Source organism: Tursiops truncatus, chromosome 6 (genome assembly GCF_011762595.2).
Source record: "Tursiops truncatus isolate mTurTru1 chromosome 6, mTurTru1.mat.Y, whole genome shotgun sequence".
In the NCBI taxonomy this organism is placed as follows: Eukaryota; Metazoa; Chordata; class Mammalia; order Artiodactyla; family Delphinidae; genus Tursiops; species Tursiops truncatus.
The window spans coordinates 51127343-51140849 of record NC_047039.1 but is presented as its reverse complement, the minus strand read 5'-3'; the positions used below and the strand labels follow the sequence as shown (position 1 = coordinate 51140849).

The window sequence follows — 13507 nt, the reverse complement described above, 5'->3', positions numbered from 1 at the left end:
TTAACCAAGGTAAATATCTACAGGAATAAGACATACTAATATTAACATTATGAACGTCAGGATGATACAGTGAGAAGGAAAACATCATTCTTGAGGTATTCTTGTCAAAAGTTTATAAGCTTACTCCAATTATGAGGCAACAGCAATTAAACCCAAATTGAAGGACTTTCTATAAAAACACTGATAAGGGCTTTTTGAAAGTGTCAAGCTCATGAAAGACAGAGACTGAGGAACTGTAGAAGACTGGAGGGGAAAGGAGAAATAAGAAATGCAATGTGGTGTCTGAATAGGATCCTGGGACAAAAAAGGCACTAAAGTTAAAAATTTGTGAAATTCAAAAAAGTTCTTTAGTTAATAATACTGTATTAATGTTAATTTCCTGGTCTTGATAATTATTCTATGAACATGTAAGATGTTAACAGGGAAAGCCAGGTAAGAGATGTAAGGGAATTCTTTGTACTATTTTTTCAGCCTTTCTTTAAGTCTAAAATTAGTTCAGAATAAAAAGCTAAATATTAAAGATATTTTTGAAGCCCCAGTAAAGAATGTTGAAGTTTGATTTTTCTTGTAACAGGGTTAGAAAGAGACTTCTGGAACACCGGGAAGAAACCATAACGATAGACCGGGTCTGCAGACAAGAAACATTTGCTTATGAGATGGTAAAAAGTCTTATCTTTTCCACCTCTTCCCATGAAACAAACTCTCATTGATGTTAGTGATGACTGTATGGGGGCTTTATATTGGATGTGCTTAGTTGGAAACAAATTAGAGAAACTTCACTGGGACTGGGAACTAGTAGGAGAAAAAGACCGATAAAATTCAAGTGATGGGGAATTCCCTGACAGTCCAATGGTTAGGACTCCACTTTCACTGCCAAGGGCGCAGAATCGATCCCTGGTCAGGGAACTAAGATCTTGCAAGCCATGCAGTGCAGCCAAAAAAAAAAAAAAAAGAAAAGAAATTCAAGTGATGGCACATTTTCCTGTCAGATCTTGGCCTTTATTTTTGCTTTTACTTTGGTCTTGCCCTCTGTATTAGGCTAATTTCATGCCTTTCACCACCCTTTTTCTGATATTTTTGTTCTGCTCCTGATTTCGGTTTAACTATATTCTTTTCTAATCCATTATTTCTTAGCTAAAACCCTCAGAATAATTTAAGATGGTGAATAATGAGGAATTAAGTGTTAGTAGACATGATAGGTTCATTCAGTACATGTTCTTGACAACTTATTACGAGCCAAATGCTGTTTTAGGCACTTAATAGTGCAGAAGGGCACCTGTTTTCTCTCTCACTCATTTTTATAATTGTGGTAAATTTTATATAACATAAAATTTAACATTTTAACCATTTTAAATGCTCATTTAAGTGGCATTAAGTACATTCACAATGCTGTGTAAGCATCACCACTATTTTCTGAACTTTTTCATCATCCCAAACAGAAATTCTATACCCATTAACACCAACTCCCCATTCTCTCTTCCCCCAGCCCCTGGTAACCTCTGTTCTACTTTCCATTTCTGTGGATTTGCCTATTATAAATATTTCATATAAGTAGAATCATGCAGTATTTGTTCTTTTGTATCTGGCCTATTTTACTTACTATAATGTTTAAATGGTTCCTCCATGCTGTAGCATGCATGAGAACTTCATTCCTTTTCATGGCTGAGTAATATTCCATTGTATGGATATACCACATTTTGTTTATTCATTCATCTGTTGTTGGACATTTGGGTAATTGCTGCCTTTTGGCTATCGTAAATAATGCTATAATGAACATTAGTGTTCAAGTATCTGTTTGAGTCCATTTTAAGCTCTTTTCAGTATATACCAAGGAGTGGAATTGCTTGGTCATATGGTAATTCTAGGTTTAACATTTTGAGGAACTACGAAACTGTTTTCCACAGGGGTTGAATTATTTTATATTCCCACCAGCAATGCAGGAGTGTTTCAGTTTCTCCACATTCTTGTCAACATTTGTTATTTTCTAGGCTTTGATAATAGCCATATTAATGGGTGTGAAGTGGTATTCATTATGGTTTTGATTTACATTTCCCTAATGATTATTGATGTTGGACATCTTTTCATGTGCTTTTTGGCCATTCGTATATTTTCTTTGGAGAAAGTTCTATTAAAGTCCTTTGAGTCCTTTGCCAGTATTTAAATTGGCTTGTTTGTCTCTTTGTTTTTGAGTTGTGAGTTCTTTGTATGTTCTGGATATTAGATGCTTACCATATGTATAACTTTAAAATATTTTCTTCCATTCTGTGGATTGTCTTTTTACTCTCTTGATAGAGTCCTTTGATGTACAAAAGTTTTAAAATTGGATAAAATACAATTTATCTGTTCTTTTTCTTTCGTTATTTGTGCTTTTGGTGTTATACTTAAGAAACAATCGCCAAATCCAACGTCATGAAGATTTTTTATTTTACCCTGTTTTCTATAAGAGTTGTATAGTTTTAGCTCTTAAGTTGTTGATCCATTTTTGGTTAATTTTTATGTATGGTATAGGGTAAAGGTCCAACTTCATTCTTCTGCATGGGGATATTCAGTTTTCCCAGCACAAAAGACTGTCCTTTCCCTATTGAGTGGTTTTGGTACCTTTGTTAAAAGTCAGTTGACCAAATAAGGTTTATTTCTGAGTTCTCTATTCTATTTCACTGGTCTGTATGTCTGTCCATATCCTGGTACCACATTGTTTTGATTACTGTGGCTTTGCGGTCAGTTTTGAAATTTGGAAATGTTAGTCTTCCAGTTTTGTTCTTTTTCAGAATTGTTTTCATTATTCATGGTCCCTTGAAATTCCATATGAATTTTAGGATGAGTTTTTCTATTTCTGTAATAAGAACAAAAAAAGCATTGAGGTTTTGATAGGTGTTGCATCAAATCTTTATATTGTTTTGGGTAGCATTGTTATCTTAACGATATTGTCTTCCAGTCCATGAACAAAAGATGTTTTCCAGTTTGTTTAGGTTGTGTTTAATTTTGTTTGGCAACATTTTGTAGTTTTTTTGTATGTACAAGTCTTTCATCTCCTTTGTTACATTGTTTATTAAGTATTTTATTTTTTTCCTTGCTACTTTTTTTTTTTGCGGTATGCGGGCCTCTCACTGTTGTGGCCTCTCCTGTTGCGGGGCACAGGCTCCGGATGCGCAGGCTCAGCAGCCATGGCTCACAGGCCTAGCCGATCCGCGGCATGTGGGATCTTCCTGGACTGGGCCACGAACCCGTGTCCCCTGCATCGGCAGGCGAACTCTCAACCACTGCGCCACCAGGGAAGCCCTTCCTTGCTATTTTAAATGGAATTGTTTTCTTAATATTCTTTTCAAATTGTTCATTGCTATTGTATAGAAATACAACTGATTTTTTTTTTTTTGCGGTACGCGGGCCTCTCACTGTTGTGGCCTCTCCCGTTGCGGAGCACAGGCTCCGGACGCGCAGGCTCAGCGGCCATGGCTCACGGGCCTAGCCGCTCCGTGGCATGTGGGATCTTCCCGGACCGAGGCACAAACCTGTGTCCCCTGCATTGGCAGGTGGACTCTCAACCACTGCGCCACCAGGGAAGCCCAATACAACTGATATTTGTGTTGGTTTTATATCCTGCAACTTTGCTAAATTTATTAGCTCTAACAGGATTTTTGTGTATGTGTGAGTTCTTTAGGATTTTTTACATCGAAGATCATGCATGTCATCGTCAGAGATAACTTTATTCTTTTCCAATTTGGTTGCTCACTTGACCTATTTTCCTTCCTTCCTCCATCCCTCCCTCCATCCCTTCCTCCCTCCCTCCCTTCCTTCCTTCCTTTTCCCTCTAATTTCTCTGGCTAGAATTTCTCTAGTACTTTGTTGAATAGAAGTGGCAGAAGTGTACATCCTTATCAATCTTTAACTATTGAGTATTAGTTTAGCTGTGGGTTTTCCATATATGACATTTATCATATGGAGTAAGTTCCCTTCGATTCCTATTTATTTAATGTTTTTATCATTATTTAATGTTTTAAGAAAGGGTATTATTTAATGTTTTAAAAAATTATTTAACATTATTTAATGTTTTAAGAAAGGGTATTGGATTTTGTCAAATGTTTTTTCTGCATCAATTGAGATGATGTGTTTTTTTCCATCATTCTATTAGTGTGGTATATTGCATTGATTTGCATTTGTTGAACTACCCTTGCATCCTGAGGATGAATCCCCCTTGGTTGTGATATGTGATCCCTTTTATATGCTGTTGGACTTGTTTTGCTAGTATTTTGTTGAGAATTTTTATATTTATACTTATAAGGGATGTTGGCCTGTAGTTTTCTCATAGTGTCTTTGTCTGACTTTGGTATCAGAGTATGCTGATCTCATAGAATGAATTAGGAAGTATTCTCTCCTCTTCAGATTTTTTGGAGGACTTCAGGAAGTATTGATAAATTCACCAGTGAAGCCATCTGGTCCTGGGCTTTTCTTTGTTAGGAGGTTTTTAATTTCTGATTTAATTTTCTTACTTGTTACAGGTCTATTCATATTTTCCCTTTCTTCTTGAGTTAGTTTTGATTATTTCCTTCCTTCTGCTAGCTTTGGGTTTAGTTTTCTTTTTCTGGTTCCTCAGGTTTATTGATTTGAGATTGTTCTTTTCTAATGTAGATGTTTAGAGCTGTAAGTTTCCCTCTTTGTACTCCTTTTGCTGCATCCCGTAAGTTTCTCATGTTGTGTTTTTGTTTCATTTGTTTCAAAGTATTTTGTAATTTCCCTTGTGATTTCTTTCTTGACCCATTGCTTGTTTAAAAGCATGCTGTTTAATTTCTACATGGAAATTTTTCAGTTTTCCTCCTGTTACTGATTTCTAGTTTCATTCCCTTGTGATCAAAAATGATACTCTTTAAAAAAATTTATTTATTTATTTTTGGCTGCATTGGGTCTTCGTTGCTGCATGCGGGCTTTCTCTAGTTGCGGCGAGCTGGGGCTACTCTTTGTTGCGGCGTGCAGGCTTTTCGTTGTGGTGGCTTCTCTTGTTGCAGAGCACAGTCTCTAGGCCCTTGGGCTTCAGTAGTTGTGGCACATGGGCTCAGTAGTTGTGGCTTGCAGGCTCTAAGGCTCAGGCTCAGTAGTTGTGGCGCATGGGCTTTGTTGCTCCATGGCATGTGGGATCTTCCTGGACCAGGGCTCGAACCTGTGTCCCCTGCATTGGCAGGTGGATTCTTATCCACTGTGCCACCAGGGAGGTCCCAGAAATGATACTTTTAATGATTTTAATTTTTTAAATTTATTAAGACTTGGTGGTCTATCCTAGAGAATGGTCCCTGTGCCCTTGAAAAGAATGTATATTCAGCTGTTGTTGGAAGAGTGTTCTATATATGTCTGTTAGTTCTAACTGGATTCTAGTGTTGTTCAAGTCTTCTATCTCCTTATTAATTTTCCATATGAATGTTCTACTTATTGTTGAGAGTGAGGTATTGAAATCTCCAAGTATTATTGTAGAAACCATCTGTTTTCCCCTCAATTCTGTCAGTTTTCCTTTATATCTTGTGAAGTTCTACTGTTAGCTGCATATGTTTATAAGTATTGTATCTTGCTGGATTGTATCTTTTATCAATATATAATGCCCTTCTTTGTCTCTTTTTGACTTAAAGTCTATTCTGCCTGACAGTAATATAGCCCCCTCAGCTTTCTTTCAGTTAATATTTGTATGGAATATATTTTTCCATCTTTTACTTTCAGTCACTTTGTGTCTTCATATCTAAAGTGAGTCTGTTGTAGAGAGTGCATAGATGGATCTAGTTTTATCCAACCTGCCAATCTTCTGCCTTTTTTTTTTTTACATCTTTATTGGAGTATAATTGGTTTACAATGGTGTGTTAGTTTCTGCTTTATAACAAAGTGAATCAGTTATAGATATACATATGTTCCCAGATCTCTTCCCTCTTGTGTCTCCCTCCCTCCCACCCCTCTAGGTGGTCACAGAGCACCGAGCTGATCTCCCTGTGCTATGTGGCTGCTTCCCACTAGCTATCTATTTTACGTTTGGTAGTGTATATATGTCCATGCCACTCTCTCACTTTGTCACAGCTTACACTTCCCCCTCCTCATGTCCTCAAGTCCATTCTCTAGTTGGTCTGTGTCTTTATTCTTGTCTTATCCCTAGGTTCTTCATGACATTTTTTTTTCTCTTAAATTCCATATATATGTGTTAGCATGCAGTATTTGTCTTTCTCTTTCTGACTTACTTCACTCTGTGTGACAGACTGTAGGTCCATCCACCTCACTAATAAAACCTCAATTTCGTTTCTTTTTATGGCCATTGTATATATGTGCCACATCTTCTTTATCCATTCATCCAATGATGGACACTTAGGTTGTTTCCATCTCTGGGCTATTGTAAATAGAGCTGCAATGAACATTTTGGTACATGACTCTTTTTGAACTATGGTTTTCTCAGGGTACATGCCCAGTAGTGGGATTGCTGGGTCATATGTTAGTTCTATTTGTAGTTTTTTAAGGAACCTCCATACTGTTCTCCATAGTGGCTGTACCAATTCACATTCCCACCAGCAGTGCAAGAGTGTTCCCTTTTCTCCACACCCTCTCCAGCATTTATTGTTTCTAGATTTTTTGATGATGGCCATTCTGACTGGTGTGAGGTGATATCTCATTGTAGTTTTGATTTGCATTTCTCTAATGATTAATGATGTTGAGCATTCTTTCATGTGTTTGTTGGCAGTCTGAATATCTTCTTTGGAGAAATGTCTGTTTAGGTCTTCTGCCCATGTTTGGATTGGATTGTTTGTTTTTTTGTTATTGAGCTGTATGAGCTGCTTATAAATTTTGGAGATTAATCCTTTGTCAGTTGCTTCATTTGCAAATATTTTCTCCCATTCTGAGGGTTGTCTTTTGGTCTTGTTTATGGTTTCCTTTGCTGTGCAAAAGCTTTGAAGTTTCATTAGGTCCCATTTGTTTATTTTTGTTTTTATTTCCATTTCTCTAGGAGGTGGGTCAAAAAGGATCTTGCTGTGATTTATGTCATAGAATGTTCTGCCTATGTTTTCCTCTAAGAGTTTGATAGTTTCTGGCCTTACATTTAGGTCTTTAATCCATTTTGAGCTTATTTTTGTGTATGGTGTTAGGGAGTGATCTAATCTCATACTTTTACATCTACCTGTCCAGTTTTCCCAGCATCACTTATTGAAGAGGCTGTCCTTTCTCCACTGTACATTCCTGCTTCCTTTATCAAAGATAAGATGACCATATGTGCGTGGGTTTATCTCTGGGCTTTCTATCCTGTTCCGTTGAGCTCTCTTTCTGTTTTTGTGCCACTACCATACTGTCTTGATTACTGTAGCTTTGTAGTATAGTCTGAAGTCAGGGAGCCTGATTCCTCCAGCTCCGTTTTTAGTTCTCACGGTTGCTTTGGCTATTCGGGGTCTTTTGTGTTTCCATACACATTGTGAAATTTTTTGTTCTACTTCTGTGAAAAATGCCATTGGTATTTTGATAGGGATTGCATTGAATCTGTAGATTGCTTTGGGTAGTAGAGTCATTTTCACAATGTTGGTTCTTCGAATCCGAGAACATGGTATATCTCTTCATCTATTTGTATCATCTTTAATTTCTTTCATCAGTGTCTTATAATTTTCTGCATACAGGTCTTTTGTCTCCTTAGGAAGGTTTATACCTAGATATTTTTTTCTTTTTGTTACAATGGTAAATGGGAGTGTTTCCTTAATTTCACTTTCAGATTTTTCATCATTAGTGTATAGGAATGACAGAGACTTCTGGGCATTAATTTTGTATCCTGCTACTTTACCAAATTCATTGATTAGCTCTAGTAGTTTTCTGGTAGCATCTTTAGGATTCTCTATGTATAGTATCATGTCATCTGCAAACTGTGACAGCTTTACTTCTTCTTTTCCGATTTGGATTCCTTTTATTTCCTTTTCTTCTCTGATGGCTGTGGCTAAAACTTGCAAAACTATGTTGAATAAGAGTGGTGAGAGTGGACATCCTTGTCTTGTTCCTGATCTTAGTGGAAATGCTTTCAGTTTTTCAACATTGAGGAGGATGTTGGCTTTGGGTTTGTCATATGTGGCCTTCATTATGTTGAGGAAAGTTCTCTCTATGCCAACTTTTTGGAGGGTTTTTATCATAAATGGGTGTTGAATTTTGTTGAAATCTTTCTCTGCATCTCTTGAGATGACCATATGGTTTTTCTCCTTCAATTTGTTAATATGGTGTATCACGTTGATTGATTTGCATATATTGAAGAATCCTCGCATTCCTGGAATAAACCCCACTGGATCATGGTGTATGATCCTTTTAATGTGCTGTTGGATTCTGTTTGCTAGTATTTTGTTGAGGGTTTTTGCATCTATGTTCATCAGTGATATTGGCCTGTAGTTTTCTTTCTTTGTGACATCCTTGTCTGGTTTTGGTATCAGGGTGATGGTGGCCACATAGAATGAGTTTGGGAGTGTTCCTCCCTCTGCTATATTTTGGAAGAGTTTGAGAAGGATACGTGTTAGCTCTTCTCTAAATGTTGATAGAATTCACCTGTGAAGCCATCTGGTCCTGGGCTTTTGTTTGTTGGAAGATTTTTAATCACAGTTTCAATTTCAGTGTTTGTGATTGGTCTGTTCATATTTTCTATTTCTTCCTGATTTTGTCTTGGCAGGTTGTGCATTTCTAAGAATTTGTCCATTTCTTCCAGGTTGTCCATTTTATTGGCATAGAGTTGCTTGTAGTAATCTCTCATGATCTTTTGTATTTCTGCAGTGTCAGGTGTTACTTCTTTTTCATTTATAATTCTATTGATTTGAGTCTTCTCCCTTTTTTTCTTGATGAGTCTGGCTAATGGTTTATCAATTTTGTTTATCTTCTCAAAGAACCAGCTTTTAGTTTTATTGATCTTTGCGATCGTTTCCTTCATTTCTTTTTCATTTATTTCTGATCTGATATTTATGATTTCTTTCCTTCTGCTAACTTTGGAGGTTTTTTGTTCTTCTTTCTCTGATTGCTTTAGGTGCAAGTTTAGGTTGTTTATTTGAGATGTTTCCTGTTTCTTAAGGTAGGCTTGTATTGCTATAAACTTCCCTCTTAGAACTGCTTTTGCTGCATCCCATAGGTTTTGGGTCGTCGTGTCTCCATTGTCATTTGTTTCTAGGTATTTTTAAATTTCCTTTTTGATTTCTCCAATGATCACTTTGTTATTAAGTAGTGTATTGTTTAGCCTCCGTGTGTTTGTATTTTTTACAGATCTTTTCCTGTAATTGATATCTAGTCTCATAGTGTTGTGGTTGGAAAAGATACTTGATACAATATCAATTTTCTTAAATTTACCAAGGCTTGATTTGTGACCCAAGATATGATCTATCCTGGAGAATGTTCCATGAGCACTTGAGAAAAATGTGTATTCTGTTGTTTTTGGGTGGAATGTCCTATAAATATCAATTATTAAGTCCATCTTGTTTAATGTATCGTTTAAAGCTTGTGTTTCCTTATTTATTTTCATTTTGGATGATCTGTCCATTGGTGAGAGTGGGGTGTTGAAGTCCCCTACTATGAATGTGTTACTGTCGATTTCCCCTTTTTGGCTGTTAGTATTTGCCTTATGTATTGAGGTGCTCCTATGTTGGGTGCATAAATATTTACAATTGTTGTATCTTCTTCTTGGATCGATCCCTTGATCATTATGTAGTGTCCTTCTTTGTCTCTTCTAATAGTCTTTATTTTAAAGTCTATTTTGTGTGATATGAGAATTACTACTCCACCTTTCTTTTGGTTTCCATTTGCATGGAATATCTTTTTCCATCCCCTCACTTTGAGTCTGTATGTGTCTCTAGGTCTGAAGTGGGTCTCTTGAGGACAGCATATATATGGGTCTTGTTTTTGTATCATTCAGCCAGTTTGTGTCTTTTGGTGGGAGCATTTAATCCATTTACATTTAAGGTAATTATCGATATGTATGTTCCTATTCCCATTTTCTTAATTGTTTTGGGTTTGTTTTTGTAGGTCGTTTCCTTCTCTTGTGTTTCTGCCTAGAGAAGTTCCTTTAGCATTTGTTGTAAAGCTGGTTTGGTGGTGCTGAACTCTCTCAGCTTTTGCCTGTCTGTAAAGGTTTTAATTTCTCCATCAAATCTGAATGAGATCCTTGCTGGGTAGAGTAATCTTGGTTGTAGGTTTTTCTCCTTCATCACTTTAAATATGTCCTGCCACTCCCTTCTGACTTGCAGAGTTTCTGCTGAAAGATCAGCTGTTAACCTTATGGGGATTCCCTTGTATGTTATTTGTTGCTTTTCCCTTGCTGCTTTTAAGATGTTTTCTTTGTATTTAATTTTTGACAGTTTGATTAATATGTTTCTTGGAATGTTTCTCCTTGGATTTATCCTGTATGGGACTCTCTGTGCTTCCTGGACTTGATTAACTATTTCCTTTCCCATATTAGGGAAGTTTTCAACTCTAATCTCTTCAAATATTTTCTTAGTCCCTTTCTTTTTCTCTTCTTCTTTTGGAACCCCTATAATTTGAATGTTGGTACGTTTAATGTTGTCCCAGAGGTCTCTTGAGACTGTCCTCAGTTCTTTTCATTCTTTTTTCTTTATTCTGCTCTGCAGTAGTTAGTTCCACTATTTTATCTTCCAGGTCACTTATCTGTTCTTCTGCCTCAGTTATTCTGCTATTGATCCCATCTAGAGTATTTTTCATTTCATTTATTGTGTTGTTCATCATTGCTTGTTTCCTCTTTAGTTCTTCTAGGTCCTTGTTAAATGTTTCTTGCATTTTGTCTATTCTATTTCCAAGATTTTGGATCATCTTTATTATTATTATTCTGAATTCTTTTTCAGGTAGACTGCCTATTTCCTCTTCATTTGTTAGGTCTGGTGGGTTTTTATCTTGCTCCTTCATCTGCTGTGTGTTTTTCTCTCTTCTCATTTTGCTTATCTTACTGTGTTTTGGGTCTCCGTTTTGCAGCCTGCAGGTTCGTAGTTCCCGTTGTGTAGGCTTCCTGGTTGAGGGGACTAGTGCATGTGTTCTGTTGGATGAGGCTGGATCTTGTCTCTCTGGTGGGCAGGTCCACGTCCGATGGTGTGTTTTGGGGTGTCTGTGGACTTATTATGATTTTAGGCAGCCTCTCTGCTAATTGGTGGGGTTGTGTTCGTTAGGGTGTCCAGCACTGTAGCTTGCTGGTCATTGAGTGAAGCTGGGTGCTGGTGTTGAGATGGAGATCTCTGGGAGATTTTTGCCGTTTGATATTACGTGGAGCTGGGAGGTCTCTTGTGGACCAGTGTCCTGAAGTTGGCTCTCTCACCTCAGAGGCACAGCACTGACTCCTGGCTGCAGCACCAAGAGCCTTTCATCCACACGGCTCAGAATAAAAGGGAGAAAAAGAAAGGAAGGAAGGAAGAAGGGAGGGCGGGAGGGAGGGAAAGAGGGAGGGAGGGAGGGAGGGAGGAAGGAAGGAAAGAAGAAAGAAAGAAAGAAGATAAAATAAAATAAAGTTATTAAAATAAAAAATAATTATTAAGAAAAAAAAGTTTTTGAAGGAAATAAACAAAAACGGACAGATAGAATCCTAGGACAAATGGTGGAAGCAAAGCTATACAGACAAAATCTCACACAGAAGCATACACATACACACTCACAAAAAGAGGAAAAGGGGAAAAAAATCATAAATCTTGCTCTCAAAGTCCACCTCCTCAATTTGGGATGATTCGTTGTCTATTCATGTATCCCACAGATGCAGGTTACATCAAGTTGATTGTGTAGCTTTAATCCGCTGCCTCTGAGGCTGCTGGGAGGGATTTCCCTTTCTCTTCTTTGTTCGCACAGCTCCCGGGGTTCAGCTTTGGTTTGGCCCCACCTCTGCGTGTAGGTCGCCGGAGGGCATCTGTTCTTTGCTCAGACAGGATGGGGTTAAAGGAGCCGCTGATTCACTGGCTCCGGCACACTCAGGCCGGGGGGGGGAAGGAGGGGTACGGATGTGGGCCGAGCCTGCGGCGGCAGAGCCCAAAAGGACGTCGCACCAGCCTGAGGCGCGCCGTGCGTTCTCCCGGGGAAGTTGTGCCTGGATCACGGGACCCGGGCAGTGGCGGGCTGCACAGGCTCCTAGGAGGGGAGGTATGGAGAGTGACCTGTGCTCGCACACAGGCTTCTTGGTTGCGGCAGCAGCAGCCTTAGCATCTCATGTCTGTCTCTGGGGTCCGCACTTTTAGGTGCGGCTCGCGCCCGTCTCTGGAGCTCCTTTAAGCAGCGCTCTTAATCCCCTCTCCTCGTGCACCAGGAAACAAAGAGGGAAGAAAAAGTCACTTGCCTCTTCGGCAGGTCCAGACTTTTCCCTGGGCTCCCTGCTGGCTAGCCGTGGTGCAGTAACCTCCTGCAGGCTGTGTTCATGCCGCCAACCCCAGTCCTCTCCCTGTGCTCCAACCAAAGCCCGAGCCTCAGCTCCCAGCCCTGGCCACCCTGGCGGGTGATCAGACAGGCCTCTCGGGCTGGTGAGTGCCAGTCGGCACCGATCCTCTGTGCGGGAATCTCTCCCCTTTGCCCTCCGTACCCCTGTTGCTGTGCTCTCCTCTGTGGCTCCGAAGCTTCCTCCTCCGCCACCCACAGTCTCTGCCACGAAGGGGCTTCCTAGTGTGTGGAAACCTTTCCTCCTTCACAGCTCCCTCCCACTGGAGCAGGTCCCGTCCCTATCCTTTTGTCTCTGTTCTTTTTTCTTTTGCCCTACCCAGGTACATGGGGACTTTCTTGCCTTTTGGGAGGTCTGAGGTCTTCTGCCTGCGTTCAGTAGGTGTTCTGTAGGAGTTGTTCCATGTGTAGATGTATTTCTGGTGTATCTGTGGGGAGGAAGGTGATCTCTGCGTCTTAACTCTTCTGCCATCTTCCCTGATCTCTTCTGCCTTTTTAATAGGAGAGTTTAGTCCATTTACATTTAGAGTAGTTACTGATGACGATTTACCTCTGCTATTTAGCTATTTGTATGTCATATATGGTTTTTGTTCTTCAGTTCTTCCATTACTTCCATTCAGTTTGTATTTAACTGAATTTTTGTGGTGTGTCCTTTTGATTCCATTCTGTTTCCTTCTGTATTTGTTCTTATTTTCTTAGTGGTTACCTTGCAGATTAAAATTAACATCTTAAATATAGAACAACCTAGTTTTAGTAATACCAACTTTTTCAGTAGTGTGTGTGTGTATATATATATATATATATATATACACATATTGTTCTATATTTCTCCGTTTCTTCCCTTTATATTGTGATTGTCACAGATAACATCTTTATATATTTTGTGTCTGTTAACATAATTTATAAATATTGTTTTAGGCATTTGCTTTTGAAATCACATAGGGAAAAAAAGAAGTTACAAACCAAAAGTACAGTAATTCTGACTTGTATATTTACTTATGTTTTTACCTTTACCGGTGTTCCTTATTTCTTATAGTTTCAAGTTACTGTCTAGTGTCTTTATCTCAGGCTGAAGAATTCTCTTTAACATTTCTTATAGGGCAGGTCTACTGGTAGTGAAGTCCCTTAG

At 38.6% G+C, this 13507-nt stretch overlaps 1 protein-coding gene across 2 annotated transcripts in view; it reads left to right on the top strand.

Moving 5' to 3' along the window:
• SNAPC3 (small nuclear RNA activating complex polypeptide 3) overlaps window positions 1-13507 on the top strand; it is a 44120-nt gene that overhangs the window by 8386 nt on the left and 22227 nt on the right. For both annotated transcript variants that reach the window (XM_019934862.2, XM_019934861.2), the window contains exon 3: window positions 575-659. In XM_019934862.2, coding sequence (XP_019790421.1) covers window positions 575-659 — 85 coding nt within the window. The remainder of the gene's footprint in view (window positions 1-574; window positions 660-13507) is intronic.